Source organism: Hypanus sabinus, chromosome 3 (genome assembly GCF_030144855.1).
Source record: "Hypanus sabinus isolate sHypSab1 chromosome 3, sHypSab1.hap1, whole genome shotgun sequence".
Taxonomy (NCBI): Eukaryota; Metazoa; Chordata; class Chondrichthyes; order Myliobatiformes; family Dasyatidae; genus Hypanus; species Hypanus sabinus.
Genome location: NC_082708.1, coordinates 71,776,100 through 71,798,692, shown reverse-complemented (window position 1 = coordinate 71,798,692; position 22,593 = coordinate 71,776,100). Strand labels below are relative to the sequence as shown.

The 22,593-nt window shown below is 43.6% G+C and overlaps 1 protein-coding gene across 3 annotated transcripts in view; it reads right to left on the bottom strand.

Moving 5' to 3' along the window:
- Window positions 1–22,593, bottom strand: part of amotl1 (angiomotin like 1) — a 110,778-nt gene that overhangs the window by 56,430 nt on the left and 31,755 nt on the right. For all 3 annotated transcript variants that reach the window (XM_059964633.1, XM_059964634.1, XM_059964632.1), the window contains exon 5: window positions 1,239–1,383. In XM_059964633.1, coding sequence (XP_059820616.1) covers window positions 1,239–1,383 — 145 coding nt within the window. The remainder of the gene's footprint in view (window positions 1–1,238; window positions 1,384–22,593) is intronic.

Here is a 22,593-nt window from a genome sequence, read left to right as displayed (position 1 = left end):
TTAAACTATCTCAAATTTTGGTTTCCAAATAACTTTTTAAATTGGGAGTGCCATGACCATTTTGTGAGCTATGAATTTTCACAAACAGCAGTGACACAAGGACTGGATTTTCTTTTATTTTGGGATCATTTAAGCATATCTTTCAGCCAGGAAATCTGTGTTACTTCAGATTTATCATCTCAATTAAAAGACAAAATCACAGCACTCAAACCCAGAAGCATGACTGCAATAATGAGACAAGACACGCAAAGATAAAAATCAATGCAAAATTAACTTCTGAACCACAGGAAATCCTGTTAATTTGAAACTCAACATGAAACAAGAGTTTTCTGAGATTCCCCAGCACTAAAACTGAATTCTGTGATGGTTTAGAGCCCACAAAGGATCCACCAGTCCATTTATGGAATATAAAACATAGAAATTAACAGCACATAACAGGCCCTTCAGCCCACAATGTTGTGCTGACAATGTAATCTACTCTACAGCCTGCCTAGAATTTCCCTAGTCCATAGCCCTCTGTTTTTCTAAGCTCCATGTACCTATCTAAGAGGCTCTTAAAAGGCCCTATTGTATCCACTTCCACCACTGCCACCAGCAGTACATCCCTCGTACTTTGTGTGCTATTTATTTTAAAGGAGATTTTACAGGGGCAAAGAACAATGGTTGAAATTAGCAACACAAGTTTCCAAATGTATCTTTTTGCTTCAGATGCATCTGAAAGTCTGGAGAACTTAAAGAGAATGGACAGAATATGGAACAGTACTCACAGGGACTGAACTTGAGAATGAGTAACTAGCCTAAGAAATGATCTGTAGCTTTCTATTGATTTTTCAAACTCAGAGCAAATAACTGAAAGTGTAAAGAGCTAATAAAACATTGTATGCATGACAGTGTTACATAAGTGTGGACCCTGGACATAATAGAGAGATGTGGTGAAAATCAAACAAGCTAACTTTTTATCCAAACTTACCCTCTAACCATAAATCTGCAAGCCAACCCTTTAAATGAGTACAAGAATGACAAAGTTCTTATTTAACGCGGATGCTGGAGAGGAAATTGCAAGCACATCAAACACTAAACTTAGTTAAGTGATAGCAAGTTCAGAAATATTATGCTGGATTTCATTTATCATCCTAAACACTCAATGTTATCCTGCTCTGCAAAATTAAATAGTTTTAGAATGCGCTTCCAGTAAAAACAGATATTTAGCAACTTATTTCACTGGATATTACAAATACCTCTAAGGTCCCTGTTGAAATCATGTAATCTTCGTATTTCTCCCTCCAGTTTGTTCCTCATTGCTTTATCCAGAGTCTCCCGCTTGGTGCTGGATTTTACCAGACTCTCATGGGCTTCTGAGATCCGCTGGATTTCTATTTCAAACTGTAATAGAAAACAAAACAATACACTGTTGGTTAATGTTTCCATTCATTTTCAGTTCTTAATGGGCTACTGAGAGTGGAAAGCACACGATTAGAAAAACATGTACCTGTGATTTTATTAATGTGAATGGAAATCAAAAATAATTTTTTTGAAGCTCAGGCAGACATATGCAGACCTATTAAGTTTGAAAGAGAAAGTTACAATAGTAGTTTTAAGTGGAATGAAAGGGAAAGCCTGCTTTTACATTAGGCAATGGCAAGATAATGAAAGGAAGGCCACACATTCCAAAATTCACATGAAGCTCAATGGAAAGTTTTAATTGAAATGTTTCCCCCAGACACCCAATCATAAAACCATTTACTTAGAGTTTACTAAAATTGCATTGCTTCTGGGAGAAACAGAAACCACAGCATGAAGACAGCATAGGAAAACCTAATCTGTGACTGTAGGAAGAATATCAGTGTCAATCCAATATCAAAAGCAAGACTATTTTCGTGAAATATCGTACCTGCTGTTTCTGGCCTATTCACATAGTTTGTAAATATTCCCTTGAGCTTCTTTACATCTTCCTCAATATTCAGAGTACACTCTGATTTTATACCATCAGTAAACTTGGAAATATTACATTCGCTCCCTCAGGCAAAACATACTGCACATACCATTATGAATACTTGGGGGCCCTGTAATGACCACGTCTCACAGCCTGACAGGAATTTGTTTATTCCCATTCTTTGCTTTCTGTAAGCTACTAAATCATCATCTGTTTATTACCCACAATTCCACACACACTTTGTTGACCAACCAATTATGTGGGACCTTAACAAAAGCCTTCCAAATATTGGGTCCCTTTTACCAGTTCCACTAACCAATCCCCTCAAAGATTGCTAACAGACAGACAGACATACTTTATTGATCCTGAGGGAAATTGGGTTTCGTTACAGCTGCACCAAGAATAGTGAAGAAATATAGCAATATAAAACCATAAACAATAATAGGTTAATCATGCCAAGTGGAAGTAAGTCCTGGACCAGCTCAGGATGTCTGACACTCCGAGTGAGGAGTTGTAAGGTTTGACGGCCACAGGTAGGAATGACTTCCTATGCCGCTCAGTGTTACATCTCGGTGGAATGAGTATCTGGCTGAATGTACTCCTGTGCCTAACCAGTACATTATGGAGTGGATGGGAGTCATTGTCCAAGATGGTATGCAACTTGGACAGCATCCTCTTTTCAGATACCACCGTCAGAGAGTCCAGTTCCATCCCCACAACATCACTGGCCTTACTAATAAGTTTGTTGATTCTGTTGGTGTCTGCTACCCTAAGCCTGCTGCCCCAGCACACAACAGCAAACATGATAGCACTGGCCACCACAGACTCATAGAACATCCTCAGCACTGCCCACCGATGTTAAAGGACCTCAGTCTCCTCAGGAAGTAGAGACGGCTCTGCCCCTTCTTATAGACAGCCTCAATGTTCTTTGACCAGTCCAGTTTATTGTCAATTCGTATCCCCAGGTATTTGTAATCCTCCACCATGTTCACACTGACCCCTTGGATGGAAACAGGGGTCACCGGTGCCTTAGCCCTCCTCAGGTCCACCACCAGCTCCTTAGTCTTTTTCACATTAAGCTGCAGGTGATTCTGCTCACAACATGTGACAAAGTTTCCCACCGTAGCTCTGAACTCAGCCTTATCTCCCTTGTTGATGCATCCAACTATGGCAGAGTCTTCAGAAAACTTCTGAAGAGGGCAAGACTCTGTGCAGTAGTTGTGAAGTCCGAGGTGTAGATGGTGAAGAGAAAGGGAGACAGGACAGTCCCCTGTGGAGCCCCAGTGCTGCTGACCACTCTGTCTGACTCACAGTGTTGCAAGCGCACATACTGTGGTCTGCCAGTCAGATAATCTATAATCCAGGGAAGCATCCACCTGCATCGCTGTCAGCCTCTCACCCAGCAGAGCAGGGTGGATGGTGTTGAACACACTGGAGAAGTCAAAAAACATGCCCCTCACAGTGATCGCCGACTTGTCCAGGTGGGAAAACATTATTCAGACAGGATTTTGCTTTAATAAATCTGAACAAACTGTTCATTTCCATTATTCTTTTTAAGATATTTGGTTATTGTATCCTTCATTATAGTTTCCAGTACTTTCCCTACTTCTGCTTTCGGTTAACAGGTTATTGATTTCTTATTTTCTCCGGATGGGTGGGCTATTGGTACCTCCAAACCACAGGAACAACTCCAGAATCTATAAAATTTTGGAAGATTTAAACCACCATCTCTATAGGCATCATTCACACAGGCTACAAGGAGAAAGTGAATGCAGAAGTGAAGATAGAAATAAAATGACTGAGACAAATACAAAAAGCAAAATAAGACAGCACAGCTGCCACAATAGACAAAATATCTTAACTTGTACAAAATAAAGAGCAAAGACAAAGTTATAGATAACAAAGAACGAGTATTCAGGAAGCAACCTTTATACTTGTCCTTCAGTTTTCAGTATTTTGCAGTACATGTTGATGAAAGCACAGAGTGATAACCTCGTAGGTGAATTGTTTAAGACTGGAGAGAATCAGACATGTAAATTCTTAACTAATCTGATTGCAGGAATGTGAAATTAACCATGCAAGTACTGAGTAGGAATAAAATCACGGCCTGGTACTTGTTGCAAGACTCCACAACCATCTTTGAATCACTTAGTTAAATGCCAATGGTAGTGCATCGATAACTCATTTTGAACATAAATTGATCTTAAAAACATGAAACTTTATCACAGACAAGAGATACCAAAAATGAAAAAGAAATCAAACTTTAAGGCATCTACACTTTAAGGAGAGCTTGAAACCAAAGAAATACTGTTAAATTCAGAAAAACTGCATGATTACCAACACAAAATCTGAGTGGTGCCACAAGAACATCTTTCTCAATGTCAGCAAGACCAAGGAACTGATCATTGACTATAGGAGAAGGAAACCGGAGGTCCATGAGCCAGTCCTCATCAGGGGATCGGAGGTGGAGTGGACAGAGTCAGCAACTTTAAATTCCTCAGTATTTCCAGAGGATCTGTCCTGGGTCCAGCACACAACTGCCATTACAAAAAAAATCATGGCAGCACCTCTACTTTCTTAGAAGTTTGCAAAGATTCAGCATGTTATCTAATACTTTGACAAACTTCTGTGAAGTTGCGGTGAAGAGTATATTGACTGGATGCATCACAGCATGGTATGGAAACACCAATGCTCTTGAATGGAAAAGCCTACAAAAAATAATGGATGCAGCCCAATCCATTATGAGTAAAACCCACTCCACTACTGAGCACATCTACAAGGAGTGCTGTCACAGGAAAGCAGCATCCATCATCAAGGGCCCCCAGTGTCCAAAAAAAGACTTCCTTTTTGTATTTGCATAGCTTCTTGTCTTTTGCACATTGGTTGTTTGTCTGTCCTGTTGGGTGCAATCTTTCATTGATTTTATTGTATTTACTGTGAATGCACACAAGAAAATGAATCCCATGGTTGTCTATGATGACATATATGTACTTTGATAATAAATTTGCTTTGAACACTCAATTCCCCACTTGTTGTTAGACAACAACATTGGATAATAGGTTTGAAAATACTGATAACATTTAGGCTCGTCAGAATCCAGATTTCTGGGCAATTCAAATGGAACTGTTGCTTTAGCATTCTCATGCTGAAAGTTGTTTGGGTGGCAGCAGGAGTTTTACCGCTTGTTTTCTTCCAGTAGGAGTGATTTGCAACATCAGCCTTGGAAGTAAACACCCTTCAAATAACATACTTCAAGGGCTGCTGTAACATTACAGCACTGTAACCAGGAGTAATGTGCTGGACCATGTCTTTATGGTTAAAATAATATAAACATTCATTGAGAAGCAGGTCAGTTTGTTGTGCTTTCAATGGTCATGTGGGCTCCATTCGTAAACAACTGATGTTTTGACAAACTTTCAATTCCTTACTTCACCTCCCTCCTTTCCAAACACAATATTTGAACAAACAATGTCCCAATGATTAGATTTTTTTTTCACAGGAATCTGTAAACAGCTTTCAGTGGCTTATGTGGAACACATTAGAGAGGAACAATGCTGTTGAAGTATCCGTAAGTAAAAGTGTCACCACCCCAAATGCAGAGAGATATGCAAGTCAGCTTGGAGAATAACTCTGCACAGTCTTGGCCACAAAGTGGAATAGCTGGAATGGGTGCCAGACATACCCAGCCATAGTTGGTATCATTTATAAAATGTTTCTTTGGGTTGGATGGGAACAATATTCAAGGCATCCCTGCAGATGTATTTATTAAGCCCTCATGTACTTTCCACATTGAATGCATTGGGATGCACCAAAGAGATGGCAAGAGGCATTTAGACAGGCATTTGAACTGGCAAGCCAGAGAAAGACATGCAGGCAAGTGGGATTAATATAATGGGAAAAGAGTTCAACCAGGATGTAGTGGGTCCAAAGACTGGTTTTGTCTTGTATGATTCTATAACTTTCTCCTGGCCCTCTGTTTTCACCAGTGCTAGAAATGCACCCTCAACAATGTGACGAGTTTATACTAAATGGGTTTCTCCAATGCTACCGAAACTCTAGTTAAAATTGACCCCTGGACCCAGCTGGAAGCCCGAGAAGGGTCTGAGTCATATACTTTGGGAAAGCGCTAGATCCTAATTTCTAGTACTTTGAGATGCTAATTTTCTAATTCAGTTTTCAATTCTATGACTACTTGAACACAAAATTAATTTAAGGCTTTAAATGCTAGCATCTGGGAAATGATCGTTGCTTGCAGCTCATTCCCCTTAATAGCTTTAAATAACAGGGTCGGTTGATCCAGCCTTCTTAATGTAGAATTGATTAGTGTGGAATGAATCAGTTTTAAATACCACTGGCATACGTTGAGAAATTTCTTGTTTTGCAGCAGCAGTACTTTGCAATACATAATAAAAAGTATATATAAAAAATTAAATTAGTGCCATAGAAAGATGGAATTACCGTGGAAGTGTTCATGGGTTCATTGTCCATTCAAAAATCTGACGGCAGAGGGGTAGGCACGATAAACAGTATTCTTGGTAGGTAGGCTAGGGCCAGCAATATCCTAATTCAATGACTCAATTGTACACAATAGGTAACCAGCCTCCAGAAAGTTATGACCAGTGACTTAACTCCTATTGGGATCTAAGGCTGCAGACACAACCCAAGTGGTCAACAGAGGGGTGATTAGTCATAATGTATATGGAATGAGAAGAAAATAAGAAAAATGTTTCAAAAATAAGAGTGAAGCATTACATCTAGCATCATAAGCAACTCAGCAGTTGGGTTCTTATATACAACATCCAGATTCTGAATCTGAATATTGTATGAGGATTACATAGCTTATAGAAACTATAAATTATCTTATTAATGTTGCCTGTATAATGGTTATTATCAGGATGAAATGGCTGCTAGGACATTAATTAGCAATGGAAACACTCACGTTGAGACACTTTTCCATATTAAGCTAGACTCATAATGGATTGGCCAGCAACTTAAGGGGAATCACAACCCTTTTGCTACTTTTTTTCTGCACACCAAGATCACAATTCTTACGAACAATTTCTGGACTGATGTCATTTCCACTTGGCTTGGTGTCAATTTCTGTCTTGTATCTTTGCAGTGTTATAGGATATTTTACTGCTGGTTTGATATGGATAAACCTCTGGGACTTCTGAGCGAAGGCTCCCGAGTTTGAATCCTGCCAGTGTGGTGAACTACATATATCTGTCTGGACATGCCCCCCCCCCCCCCGCTGACTGCTCCTGTGGCTCCTCCCACAGACCCCGGTATAAAGGTGATTAGAGACACAGCCCCAGCCTCAGTCTCCAGGATGTAGTGTGGTGGTCATTTGCTGCTTGTTCTTTCTTCTAGCCAATAAAAGCCTATATCTTGCCTCACGTCTCCGAGAGTTATTGATGGTGCATCAGCCAGCCCCCTTGCATGCTTTCCATCTGTGCTGGGTTAAGCATCCAGCTAGCAACTTGCCCTCGTGAAAACAAAAAAGCCTGTTAAAAAAAGTGTCCCAATGACTCCACTCGGAGTTAAAGGCTTTCTTCTTCTTCTTCTTCTTCTTCTTCTTCTTCTTCTTCTTCAAGATTGCATTAAATCCAATTAATTTTTTAAATATATTGAATAGGGAAAGATAGGGAATAGGGAAATACCCTTCTACATATTGCATATACACTGTTTTTACTTAGAGGACAAGCACATATTTTCCAAGATAAATATGAAACAAGCTTAATCCATTTGTAGTTCTGCTACATTTTACACAGTAAATAACAGCGCCCTGAACAGTGTTGCAGAACACGGAGTCTGAGGGGTACAAATACATAGCTCCCTCAAAGTTGTGCTGCAGATAAAGAGGATGGCAACAATGGTATTTAGAATGTTTGCCTTTGTTGATCAGGGCACTGAGAAGAGTTGGGATGTCAGTTGCAGCTCTACAAGATGTTAATGAGGCCACACTTGGGGACCTGTGTGCAGTTTTGGTTGCCTAGCTAAAGGAAAGATGTCACTAAGCCAGAAAGGGTGTAGAAAATATTCACAAGGGTGTTCAGAAGGACTGAATAGTATGAATTACAAGGGCAAGACTAGGTGTACTGGGACTGTTTTCCCTGAAGCATTGCAGAGGTCTTTAACATCACAAACGGCATAGATCAGATCAGTCCTTTTCCCCAGGATAAAGGGATCTAAAGTTAGAGGAATTGGGTGAATTGTGAGAGGCAAACAATTTAAATGGGGCAAAAGGAACAAGTTCCCCCCCCCCCCCCACAGAGGATAGTGAGTATAATGAAGAAGCTGCTACAAGAACTGGTAGAATTGTGTACAATTACAATGTTTAAATGGCATTTAGACAGTTAGGAAAGGTTCAGAGTGAAATGGGTTAAATGCAGATAAGCGGTACCAACTCGGGTAGACAACTGGGTTGGCCTGAATAGGTTGAAGCAAAAGGCCTGTTTCTGAGCTGTATATTATTCAATACTATACTATTCTATATTCTCATCAGCATCAGCTAAATATAGTATCGTGACTTTCAGAGAGCTTGATTATTACGCCATATTTTCACTTCTATCAGGTTTTGGAGCTGTCATTCAATGTTATTACTTAATGCACAAAGCTCCATTTCTAAGTCAGAGGTAAACAGATTATTGATAAGGAAAGGCTGAAGGTTTCAAGAATACAGATGGCAATGTGAATTGAGGTTACATTCAAGAGCAATTATTGTGGCAGCAGAGCAGACTAAAGATACTCAACTCCTCCTATTTTGTATGTGTGTATGTTTAAGATATCACTAGCTCAACTTAGCCATATTTTTATACTTTAAAAATGTAAATCTACACCAATTTGTCTCATTTAAACATCTTGTGCATAAACAATCGAGGAAAATGGGTGGAATACCAGTATAGCAATGTTAAATTGACTGGAAAAAAACAGGTTTGATAATGCATAAAAATACTTCAGTGCCAACAACCATAGCAGTGAGAGCTTCCAGTCAAGGACAAGATAAACCGTCAATGGGTTTGTATGGTTGAGACAGTATACTGCAGTAAAATGAGGTTAAAAACAAGCAAATGGGTGCATTTTTTAAAAATTAGTTTCAATGCAGAATTACATCTAATTAACAAAACTCTATTGTGTAACTTGAATTTACTTTGTTCCTGCATTTGCAATTTACTTATTAGATCCAGAATAGAAAGGGTACTTCACTAAAAATTATGCTCTTAATGTAGACTTTGAAAATGACTCGGAGAAATTCGAATAATACAAATAATTTTTAAAAATGCTATTTTTACTGAAATCTCTGAAAACAGCAGGCAATCATTTATATCGACCAACTTGTGCTGGACAGACAAGATCGCTGGACAAAAGCAAAAAGGTCTAACAGATTTGCAATTAACTTGATTTTGTTTGAGCCCAACAAATATTCTTTCTAGTTCAGCCTGACCTGTAGTGATATCTGCTGAGACATGCTGTACTCTACTACATATGACATAAAATATGAAACAAAGGAAGCTCATTCAATGCTGAGCACATTCATTTCTACAGAATAAAAAATTGTCATCTCTGCTCAGATGGAAATTAAAAAAAATGAATTGTTGGAGAAACTTAGCAGGTCGAGCAGCATCTGTGGAGGTAACAGGATAATCAATATTTCAGGTCAACGTCCATCTTTTACAGAAATGTTTTTGTTTTTAAAACACAGAGGGACAGATGCCTGGAATGTGCTGCCAGACGACAGCATGAATCATTTAGACAGGCACATTAAAAGGCATGGAATTGAGGGATAAATACCGTGTGCAGGCTGGTGAGATTAGTTTGGACTGGCACCATAGTCAACAAAAGTCAATGTAGGCCAAAGTTCGTGTGCCGTATTCTCCCAGGTTCCCTGCATCAGTCTCGATCCGCAACATTGACACCTCCCTCATCAGTCTGTCCTTTGCTCCAGCTTTCAGCATCTTCAGTCAGCAGTGCCTCAGATGGAAGGCATTTTGTTCATTATGCCTGTGCTAGTACAAACACCACACTGGATCTATCCATCACGAATCAATATTCATCAGCCACAGAAACTCTTGACTATGATCCTTCAAACATTGTAGGAAATAAAGTCAGGGGAGAAATAGTAAAATAAGCAGTTAATTCTTCCCTGCATTTTCTAAAAAAAAGATAAGTGTTTTCAAAGAACAAACATGAGGAAATCTGCAGATGTTGGAAATTCGAACAACACAGCAGGCCAGGCAGCATCTATAGAGAGAAGCGCTGTTGACATTTCGAGCCGAGACCCTCCATCAGGACCCTGACAAAGGGTCTCGGCCCAAAACTTCAACAATGCTTCTCCCTATAGATGATGCCTGGCCTGCTGTGTTCTACCAGCATTTTGTGTGTGTAATAAGTGTTTTCATTCCCTTCAAGCCAAAATGTAGTAAACAATGTACTTGCTGGTCCTGTCATTAGTAACTGGCAGACCATAATACTCCCTGGTCATGCATGCTAATCCTGATATGAAAATGAATTACGTCATTGTTGTCATTGGAAGTATCGACGAAGGCACAGGTTCTGAGGTTTCAGATGCCGAAAGTGAGATGCTGCTTCTAGCTCGTCCTTGACAGAAATTGTAAGATTTCAGGATAGATTGTCTGTGCATGTGTTTCTTTTCCCCTTAAAAAAAAAGTCAAAGAAAAACATAACCAATTTTTCATCATTCACCAACTCTTGTGCCCAGGGTCCAGGTACACCAAGCACAATCCTCTTGATGAGTATGAGCAGATGAAGCAAAAACATCACATTTTTGGGTAACATTTTCAAATATCTATTTCCAAATATGTGCAGTGTAGTTATTATCCCAGCTAACAGAGTATAGGATATACCATCAGACAGCTGCTGAGAGCAAAGATAACCAACCAGCCATTTTGAATGGCCCTACTGTACTGTCCTGTCAGGTCATTTCAATCATCTCTTTGAGGAAAGAAAGTCTTCCTAATATTTGTTTCAATTTAAAAAGGCTCAAAAGTTGACAGTTGCACTGGCAATGGTGTTTGGTGTCTCGATACAGACTTCATGTCATAATGCAGAACAAAGCATAATTTAATACTTTACAACTGAAGCAGGTCCATTAGTCCACCCAGACACGTCGACTATCAAGCACCCATTTCTACGCTAATCCTACCCCGACCGATTTATTCTTTTTTTAGTGAAACATTAATGAAACCATGATTCATCACGGTTACTAATAAATACAAAACCCACAGCTCAGTTATGGACGGACAGCTGTGGTTTGATGTTATTTTTATACAATTATCTGGCACTGTCATTTGCACCGTTCAGTTCCCGTCATTAGGAATGGAAGACCTCCACAGGTAAACCTACAAGCTGAAAATGTACTGATCATGAGATCACACCAGCAGTCTAATGTACACTTCAAATATTTTGCAAATGGCAACAAAGCTTCAAGTTCCTGTGATCAATATCTCCAATAATCTGTCCCGTGCCCAGCATACTGATGTAAGGCGGCTCACCAGTAGTTCTACTGCATGAAGAGTTTGTAAGATTTAGAACAATACCAAAGACTCCAACAGGTTGAGTGAACTCGGCCTTTTCTCCTTGGAGTGACGGAGGATGAGAGGTGACCTGATAGAGGTGTATAAGATGATGAGAGGCATTGATCATGGATAGTCAGAGGCTTTTTCCCAGGGCTGAAATAGTTGCCACAAGAGGACGCAGGTTTAAGGTGCTGGGGAGTAGGTGCAGAGGAGATATCAGGGATAAGTTTGTTTGTTTGTTTATTTATTTATTTACACAGAATGGTGAGCGCGTGGAATGGGCTGCCGGCAACAGTGGTGGAGGTGGATACGATAGGGTCTTTTAAGAGACTCATGGAGCTTAGAAAAATAGAGGGCTATGTGTAAGCCTAGTAATTTCTAATTACTAGGTACAACTTCGTGGGCCGAAGGACCTGTATTGTGCTGTAGGTTTTCTACTCTTCCACATTTTTAAAGATTTAAAGCATTCTGACTGTCAGTTTCACAGCCTGGTATGAAGGTTCCAATGTACAGGAATGCAAGAGAGGGTTGCAGATTCAGCCAGTTCCATCACAGGCAGAACTCCACCCACCATCAATGACATCTTCCAGAAGCTGAGCCTCAAGAAGGCAGCATCCATCATTACTGACCCACACCAATCTAGTCATGCTCTCACTACTACCATCAAGGAGAAATTATCAGAGCAGGAAGTCACACATTCAATGATACAGGAACAACACCCACTCCAAATTCAGAATTCTGAATGGTTCAGGAACATAACCTCATTATACCATTTTCATTTTTGCATTATTTATTGTTATTTATAGTAATTTTTTGTCTGCACTATATTGCACTGTCAGGCTTATCTGCCTTTAATTTCCTTTCTTTTATCTTCCTTCCTTCTTAATGAATGGAATGACAACTGCAATTTTCCAGGCCCCCTTGAACCATCCAGAATCTAGCGACTCTTGAACGATCGCTACTAATGCCTCCACAGTTTCTTTGGTTATCTCTTTCAGAACCCGTCTGGTCCAGATGAGTTATCTACCTTCACAGTCTTCAGTTTCCCAAGCACCTTCTCCTTTGTAATAGCAGTGGGCCTCTGTTCCCCGACCCTATACAATTTCTGTCATACTGCTGACATCTTCCACATTGACGACTAATGCAGGACTGGAGACAAAAAGGATGAGGAGCCTCTACCCCTACCTTTTAAACTTACATCTTTTTTTCTCCAGTCCTGTGGAAGGGTCTCGGCCCGAAATGTCAACAGTTCTCTTTTCAATAGATGCTGCTGAATCCCTCCAGCATTTTGTGTATACCACTTGCTTTTATGCTGCCTTTGACTTCCCTCATCAGCCATGGTTGCCTTATCCTCCAATCAGAATACTACTTTTTCTCTGGGATGTATCTATCCTGCGCCTTTCAAATTTCTCCCAGAAACTTCAGCCACTGCTATTCTGCCATCATCCCTATAAGTGTCCCCTTCCTGTCAATCTTGGCCAGTCCCTCTGTCCTGCCTCTGTACTTCTCTTTATTCCACTGTAATATTGATACATCTAATTTTAGTTTCATCCCCTCAAACTTCACAGTGAATTCTATCATATTAATATCACTGTCTCCTAAGGGTTCCTTTACCTTAAGCTCCCTAATCAAATCTGGCTCATTTCACAACACCTTGCTCTTGTTGCTCTTTCCCTACTGAGCTCAACTACAAGCTGCTCTAAAAAGCCATCTCGTAAGCATTCTAAAAATTCCCTCTCTTGGGATCCAACACCAACTTGGTTTTCCCAACATACCTGCAGATTAAAATCCCCATGACTATATGACATTGCTCTTTTTTACACGCCTTTTCTATCTCCTGTTGTAATTTGTACCCCACATCCTGGCCACCTTTTGGAGCCCCACATATAACTCCCATCAGGATCTTCTTATCTGCGGTTTCTCAACTCTGCCCACAAGGATTCTACATCTTCTGATCCTATGTCATCTCTTTCTGAGGATTTGACATCATTTGTTTTTAAACCAACAGAGCCACTCCACCCTGCTGCCTGCTTGCCAGTCTTTTTGAGACAATGTGCATACTTAGATATTAAACTCCCAACTATGATCTTTTTACAGCCATGACTCATTGATGCCCATATCATACCTGCCAGTCTCTGTGGTACAAGATCAGCCGCCTTATTCGCCACACTGCATACTTCCAAATATAAGTTCTTCAATCCTGTATTCATTATCCTTTTCAACTTTGCTCCCATGTTACACTTCAATTCACCCTACTGACAGCAATTTTGCCCTATAATCTACCAGCCTGTCCTTCCTCAGTCTCATTACACACCGCTTCTACTTGTATACCAGACATCCCATCCTCAGAGCTCTCTGTCCTGTTCTGACCTTCCTGCCAAATTAGTTTAAACTCTCGCCAACTGCTCTAGCAAACGTACCCACAAGGACACTGGTTCCCCTTGAGTTCAGATGTAACCTGCCCTTTTTGTACAGGTCATACCTTCCCCAGAAGAGATCCCAATAATTCAGAAATCTGAAACCCTGCCCCCTGCACCAATTCCTCAGCCATACATTCATCCGCCAAATCATCCTATCCCTGCCGTCACCAGTCTGTGGCATAGGTAGCAATTTGGAGATTACTACCTTTGAGGTCCTGGCTTTCAACTTTCTTCCTTATTCCCTATACTCCGTCTTCAGGATGTCACCTGTTTTCTCACCTATGTCAGTAGGTAGGAAAAGGGATTTCCAGCTGTTTACATGCCCCCCTTCAGAATGCCGTGGACCTGATCCAACACATCCCTGACTCAGGCACCTAGGAGACATCATATCATCCAAGTGTCGCTTTCACATCCACAGAATCTACTGTCTGCTTCTCTAACTATAGAAAACCCTATCACTCCCATCCTTTCTGAGCCATAGAGCCAGTCTCAGTGCCACAGACCAGAATGCTGCAGCTTCCTGGGTAGATCGTCTCCTCTCAACATTATCCAAGCTGTATACTTACCCCTGAGGGGGACAGCCACAGGGGTACTCTGCACTGGGTGCCTATTCCCTTTCCTGATAGTCATACACATACCTGCCTCCTGCAATTTAGTGGTGACTACCTTCCTGCAGCTCCTATCTATTGCCATCCCATTCTCCCATATAAGCCGATGGTCATCCAGCTGCAGTTTCGGTTCCCTAACATGGCTAATAAGGAGATGCAGTTTGATAAACCTCGTGCAAATGTACATAGTTATCAGGGAAACTGGAGGTCTCCTAGAGTTTCCACATCTTACACGAAGAACATACACTAACCCATGACCCATTCTCACCTCATTGACATATATCAATAGACAAAGGAAGAAAGAAAAACTTACTAGAAACTTAATTATAGCCTCTTGAACCAAACCTTGACCACCCTAAAGCCTGATTTAAACTTGTGCATCGCATCTACACCATAGGGTGACGTGCACCTCCCCAAAAGAGTAACTCACGCATTGCGGCGACGCAAACCGCAACAACTGTGATTGGTCCGCTTGGTAGCATCACATTTCCTCCTATGCACTTCCGGTTGCTTTTTCTCCACCATGTCTGTACACTGATGTGAAATAGATGAACCAAATCATTAAATCTACCTGCCCACATGCAAAAATGTTTGAAATGCATTTCTTCGTCCATGTCTCTCACGAAGAAACTCAACACAGTGGGATAGACACCCCACCGCCAACTAGCATTTTGTCGCACACCAACGCATGCTCGCTACGGCGTAGAGCCTAAGCAGAAGTGAAAATCAAGCCTACAGTGTAGGCTACGGCATAGCCCATATGCACAAGTATAAATCAGCCTTAACACTGGCCCACTCACACAATGACTGCTCCGCCTACACCTCGCTTCTTTATATCGGCCTTTACCAAGTACCTAATAGATAATTATGATTGAAGCCTGCTGAAAGGCCTCAATCTCTTTTCCAGCCTCACTTAACCTCTCCCACAAGCGAGTGATGATTGAAGCTCATTGCAAAATCCACCCAAAAGTACACTATTTAGTTCTTGATTCCTCAACCCTGGGAAAAAGACTGAGCAAATTCACCCCGTTTAGGCCCCGCATAACTGTATACACTTCTGATATACTGTATGTTTTTTGGATTGACCGTGGTTCACAATCTAATATAAACATACAAAAAAATTCAGGACTTAATTCTTTTTTGATTAGAAAACAACTTTAGAACTTTGCTGTGAGTGTGTACAAGAAGCATTTTTCACTAACTTATTACAAAAGCCAGAAGTTTTCCATATATTGATTACAGCTCTGTAGTAGTTTGGTATATACAAAAGCAGAACTGAAACAGATACATGGTGATTACAGTTAATTAATGTGGCCTAAACAAAGAAGTGGGAGGAAAGACAGCCTTTTAATAAATAATCAAAAATGCTAAATTACAACAGTAATATTCCGTATCTGATAGCTAGGAGAGTAACAGGACATAGGCGGAGGGACAAAGAGGGAAATTTAGATACTAGGCAAGAATTCTGAAGAGTTAGGTTTCTGAAAGAAAAACCTAAATCAAATTTTAAAGTTGGAGAAATTTTCATAACACTGATGGATAAAGGTTTTATTACTAATGCAGTAGCTAGAGTAGGATGGAGTTTTATATAAATTTGTAGTAATTGACAAATGACAGATTAAATGATTGGTTTATATTTAAAATGATCAGCTTTGCCTTTTTGGTGAGGTGACTGGCATACATTCAAATGTCTGACAGTTACAGATGATCCTGTTTAACGGGTTTCATGAAGTTTTCTTGCACATTGACATTCTATTTATTAGCATTATATTAAGCAGATCTACGCAGAGAATTCAAAGAATGCAGGGATGTTATTATTCTTCACAATGAAACATACCAGATCAAAACATTTACACACAATTTACAAATGTACTTCATCAGAATCTATGATCTTTCAGTTTCATCCCAGTCTGCCTCCTTTACCGAAGGAAGATAATAATGTGGATGTAGCGATGTGCTACACACAGCGCTAAAATAACGACACACAGTCGGTAAGTCGTTTGGAGACTAGTTTATTCAAACTTCGCAGTGCTGGTATTTAATCCCTAGCGCCCACCCTCTCCAGGCGGAAATGACATCAGAGGTGCATTAAGAAAGTCTCCCCCCGCGTGCTGGCTATTTGTGAGCCGGTTCGCCTGCGCAGAAAGTGGATCGCCACATAACCCCCTCCACCCCCCCAGAATCAGCGATACACCCCCCCAATGTCCACAGTCTGGATCAGCCTCTGTTTGGGAGGTCTGCCTCTGCGCCGCGGTGCCTGAACCTCGACAGGCTGCGCCAAGTCCACATGGGCTGGTTTGAGTCGGTCCACCATGAAAACCTCCTCTTTCCCCCCAACGTCCACAACGTATGTAGACCCGTTGTTGTTGATCACCTTGAATGGCCCCTCATACAGCCACTGTAGCGGTGCCTGGTGTCCGCCCCTTCGTACAAACACAAACTTACAGTTCTGCAGGTCTTTGGGCACAGGAATCGGCAGATGGGTCGATGAGCGGGACCGCCTCTGGCCACCTCATGAACCGGTCTACCATAGTTAGGAGGTACCGCGCTCCTCGGGACACTGGTAGGGGGCCCACGATATTCACATGAATGTGGTCGAACCTCCAGTGGGTGGGTTCGAACTGCTGCGGCGGGGCTTTAGTGTGCCACTACACCTTGGCTGTTTGGCACTGTGTGCATGTTCTGGCCCATTCACTGACCTGCTTGCGAAGTCCGTGCCACACAAACTTGTTGGAGACCAGCCGGATGGTTGTTCTGATAGATGGGTGCACCAAACTGTGTATGGAGTCGAAAACTCGCTGCCTCCGGGCTGCCGGGACGATGGGGCGAGGTTGGCTGGTAGCCATGTCACACAGGAGGGTCCTATCACCTGGGCCTATGAGAAAGTCCTGCAACTGCAAACCCGAGACTGCGGTCCTGTAGCTGGGCATCTCGTTGTCTGCCTGCTGCGCCTCCGCCAGTGCTGCATAGTCCACCCCCAGGGACAAGGCCTGGACAGCTGGTCTGGAGAGCGCGTCCGCCACAACGTTGTACTTTCCCGAGACATACTGGATGTCCGTCGTGTACTCGGAGATTAGGACAGATGTCGCTGCTGGCGAGCCGACCAGGGATCGGACACCTTCGTGAACGCAAAGGTCAACGGTTTGGCGTCTGTGAACGCAGTGAACGGCCTGCCTTCTAAGAAGTACCTGAAATGCTGGATTGCCAGATACAGTGCCAACAGCTCCCGGTCAAAAGCACTGTACTTGAGTTCGGGTGGTCGTAGGTGCTTGCTGAAGAATGCCAGGGGTTGCCAGCGCCCCTCAATGAGCTGCTCCAGCACCCCACTGACTGCTGTGTCGGATGCGTCCACCGTGAGTGCGGTCGGAACGTCCGTTCAGGGGTGCACCAGCATCGCAGCATCTGCCAAGGCTTCCTTGGCTTTAACAAAAGCGGCCGCGGCCTCTTCATCCCAAATAATGTCCTTGCCTTTACCCGACATCAGGGTGTACAAAGGGTGCATGATACAGGCTGCTGAGGGGAGGAAACGGTGGTAGAAGTTCACCATACCAACGAACTCCTGCAGGCCTTTGACCGTGCTGGGCCGGGCAAAGTGGCGGATCGCGTATACCATGGCGGGCAGAGGTGTTGTCCCGTCTTTGGTAATCCTGTGGCCCAGGAAGTTGATGCTATCGAGACCGAACTGGCATTTGGCCAGGTTGATCGTGAGGCCGAAATCACTTAGGCGGGAGTAGAGCTGGCGGAGGTGGGACAAATGCTCCTGGCGACTGCTGCTGGCTATAAGGATGTCGTCCAAATAGATGAACACAAAGTCCAGGTCGTGTCCCACCGCATCCATTAGCCGCTGGAACATCTGTGCAGCATTCTTCAGGCCGAACAGCATTCGGAGGAACGCGAACAGGCCGAACAGGGTGATGAGTGCTGTTTTGGGGATGTCTTCAGGGTGCACTGGGATTTGATGGAATCCCTGGACGAGGTCTACTTTGGAAAAGATTCTTGCCCCGTGCAGGTTTGCTGCAAAGTCCTGTATGTGCAGCACGGGACAGCGGTCTGGAGTGATAGCCTTGTTCAGTCTGCGGTAGTCACTGCATGGTCTCCAACCCCCGGCTGCTTTGGGCACCATGTGCAGGGGGAAGGCCCATGGGCTGTCCGACCTCCGAACGATCCCCAATTCCTCCATCCTCTTGAACTCCTCCTTCGCCAAGCGGAGCTTTTCCGGGGGGAGCCTTCGTGCACGGGCGTGGAGGGGTGGTCCCTGGGTCGGAATATGGTGCTGTACCCCGTGTCTGGGCATGGCTGCCGTGAACTGCAGTGCCAGAATCAATGGAAAGTCCGCCAAGATTCTGGTGAATTCATTGTCCGACAGCGTGATGGAGTCCAGGTGTGGGGCTGGCAACTTGGCTTCACCCAGGGAGAATGTCTGGAAAGTCTCGGCATGTACCAGTCTTTTCCCTTGCAAGTCGACCAGCAGGCTGTGAGCTCGCAAGAAGTCTGCCCCCAGGAGTGGTTGGACCACCGCGGTCAGTGTGAAATCCCACGTGAACCGGCTGGCGCCAAACTGCAGCTGCACTGTGCGGGTGCCGTAGGTCCGTATCGTGCTGCCGTTTGCGGCCCCCAGGGTGGGTCCTGGCTTCCAGTTGCAGGTGTCGTACCCTGTCGGGGGCAAGACGCTGATCTCCGCTCCGGTGTCGACCAAGAAGCAGCGTCCCGACTGTTTTTCCCAGACGTACAAGAGGCTGTCCTGGTGGCCAGCCGCCATAGTCATTAGCGGCAGCTCGCCCTGGACCTGGCCCTGGCCCTTGCAGGGTGGGCGACAACAGCGGGCTTTTGTTCCCCATCGCTGGTGGTAGAAACACCACTATTCACTGGCCTCCTCACTCCTGCCTTGGTGTTGTGTGCGCTCCCCTGCCGGGCCTGGTCTGGTCTGCTGTTGGGTGCGTGGCCTGGTAATCTGACTGATGGACGCCACGCTTTCCACAGCACATCTGCCCGGGCCGCCACCTTCCAGGGGTCGCTGAAATCTGCGTCGGGCAGCAGCAGATGTATGTCCTCGGGCAGTTGCTCCAGGGACGCTTGCTTGAACATGAGGCAGGGCTTGTGTCCGTCAGTCAGGGACAGCATCTCGTTCATCAATGCTGATGGCTGTCTGCTTCCCAAACCGTCCAGGTGAAGCAGGCAGGCACCCCGCTCATGCCGTGAGAGGCCAAAGGACCCAATGAGCAGTGCTTTGAATGCACTGGGTATGGCTGCCATGAACCGCCTTCTTCTGGGGGGCAACTGTATGAAATCCGCAACCTGGGCAGCCATCTCCTGGTCAAGGGCGCTCACCACTGATAGTAACGCATGGAATCAGAGGATATCTGCTAAATCTGGAACTGGGCTTCTGCTTGGCTAAACCACATGCGTGGTCGCAGCGTCTAGAAAGTCGGCAGTTGCAGCGAAACTGCGTGAACAGATGAAGTCATCTTTGGTCCGAATCCCGTTTGGACCGTCGGGGTCACCAATGTAGCGATGTGTTACACACAGCGCTGAAATAATGACAAGCAGTCAGTAAGTCCTTCGGAGACTAGTTTATTCAAACTTCGCGGCACTGGCATTTAATCCCTAGCACCCATCCTCTCCAGGCGGAAATGACGTCAGAGATGCGTTACCAAAGTCTCCCCCCGCTCGTTAGCTATTTGTGAGCCGGTTTGCCTGCGCAGAAAGTGGGTCGCCACATGGAACTAATTCTCTTTATCAAATATCTGTCTCCTTTTCTGACTCACATTGATAGACATTCGACAAATGCTAACATTTTTCTTTGCTAAATTGATCAGAGTTAGAGAGCACAGGAGAGTGACCATCAGCTCTCAGTGGCCATGCCTGACTACTTTAATCCCATTTGCCCTCATTAATTTCGCACCGTTCTATTCCTCATCTAGTTAACCACCTGACTAAATGTATCTTACATTTATAAAATTGTATCTGACTCCACTCAAGCACTATAGTCCAGATATCAACCACTAACAATATAAACAAACTTGCCTTAGATGTCCTTTTAAATCTCCTACCACTCACCTTAAAACTATGCCTTTTTGTTTTCGATTTACCCCTCAGCCTCTTTCCAGTACTACTGAACTGTCCTACTGCTGCAAAACAACAAATTTCACGCTATACGTCAGTGATAATAAACCTGGTTCTGATTTTGCTGCTAAAAAAGTAAGCCCAGCCCATCCATTATCTCCTCATAGCTAAAAGCCAGGCAACAGCCTGGTGAATCTTCTGCATTTTCGCCAGCACTTTCACTAGCTTCCTTTAGGGTGATGATAAGACCTTACGCACAATACTCCAGTTGTAGCCTAACTAGTGGTTTGTGAAATTGCAATAAACAAGTACACTACATTGCTCTTCACTGCCCATTGCTGTGCTGCCACTTTCAGGAAATCATGGATTTGGACCCCTAGGTTTCTGCTCATCAACATCGCGCAGCACCCTGCCAGTTACTCTGCATTTCACACTCCTATTTGACTTCCCAAACTGCATCACCTTGCACTTGTAGAGATTAAATTCAATCTGCCAGCACTCCAGATGAAGAGAAGCAAACGCAAATGGCATCCTAACAGCATAAAGCAGCTAAATAAAAGTTGGGTCTTAACAGCAGCTCAAGGAGCCATCCAGGACCAGCCTACTGAAAAGTCATGTAATGGACCGTGTCAATTCATGGAGACATTTGAGAGGAGTGATGACAAACACGCAGAACTTTAGTAACTACAAGCACACAATATAGTTTGAGTACTGCACTGCTCGAGATCCACAATCCATATTTCTAAGGCCACTAGCAACAGGAACCTTTTGCTGAAATCCCCTATTAAACTCTAATTACACTGGAGGCTCCTAATTTGTCCTTGGGCACGATAAACACATGGAGACACAAGCAACTGCAGATGATGAAATCTAGAGCAAAAAGCAAGCTGACAGAGGAACTCAGCAAGTCAGGCAGCACCTCTGGAGGGAAACAGTTGATGCTTTGGGCTGAAACCCTTCATTGCACCTGAAACAGTAGAAAAGGGGAGATAGCCAGTGTAACGAGGTTAAGGGAAAGGGTGGGACAAGTTCTGGCAAGCACTAGGTGTAATGAGGGGGAAGGGCCAGATTGACAGATGGAGTCCAATGGGAGTGGGAAGGCAAGGAAGTAACAGGTGGAGGTATAAGGCTGAAGATCATGGAATCTGCTAAGAAAGGAAGGTGAAGAGTGGAACCAAATACAAGGAGGGAAGGTGAACAAATGGGAACGGGGCGAGAGGGGATCCAGTGGCAAGAGTATGTGGGTGATGACAAGGTGGAGTAGCTAGGGGAGGGGAATGAAGTTGGTGATAGGGGCTAGGGGTGTATTTGAAAAGAAGGGTGTGTGAGAGGACCTGGGTTCATCGAAAGGAGAGATAAAATGACAGAGATGAAGCAGTTTACCTGAAATTGCAGAATTCAATATTCACATTGAAACGCTGTTGACCTCGCAGGTGGAATACAAGGCTCTGTTATTCCAGTTCGTGTTTGGCCTCACACTGGCAATGCAGGAGGCTGAAGACCAACATGCCAGCATGGGAATGGAATTAAAATGGCTTGCAACAGTCAACTTCTGATGGTCACTGTGGTGCTTGGTGAGTCTATGCTTGGTGTCACTGATTCAGAGGAGGCCAACTCAAGAGCACAGAATGCAACAGACAAGATGCATGTAAGGGCTGTTAGATCCCTGAATGGTGATAAGCAAAGAGGTGTAGTACATGTGTCACTCCTCTGGTTGTAGGGGTAAGTTTATGGGAAGGTAAGGGATGAGTGAACCAGGGAGTCATGGAGAGAAAGCAGAAGGGAATGGTGAAGGAAGGACGCAGCTGGCAGTGGTATTACATTGCAACTGGTGGAAATTCTTAAGAGTGATGCACTGTTTAGAGAGGTTCATGCAGTGAAAGGCAAAGACCAAGGAAACTCTCTCTGTCTGGGCAGCGGTGGGGCGAGAGTAGAAGGGAAGTATAGGTAATGGAGGGGAGGTGGGTGAGGGCTCCAGATGCAGGGAAGAGCCATACTTCCTCAAAAAAAAAAAGAGGTTATCACAGATGCAC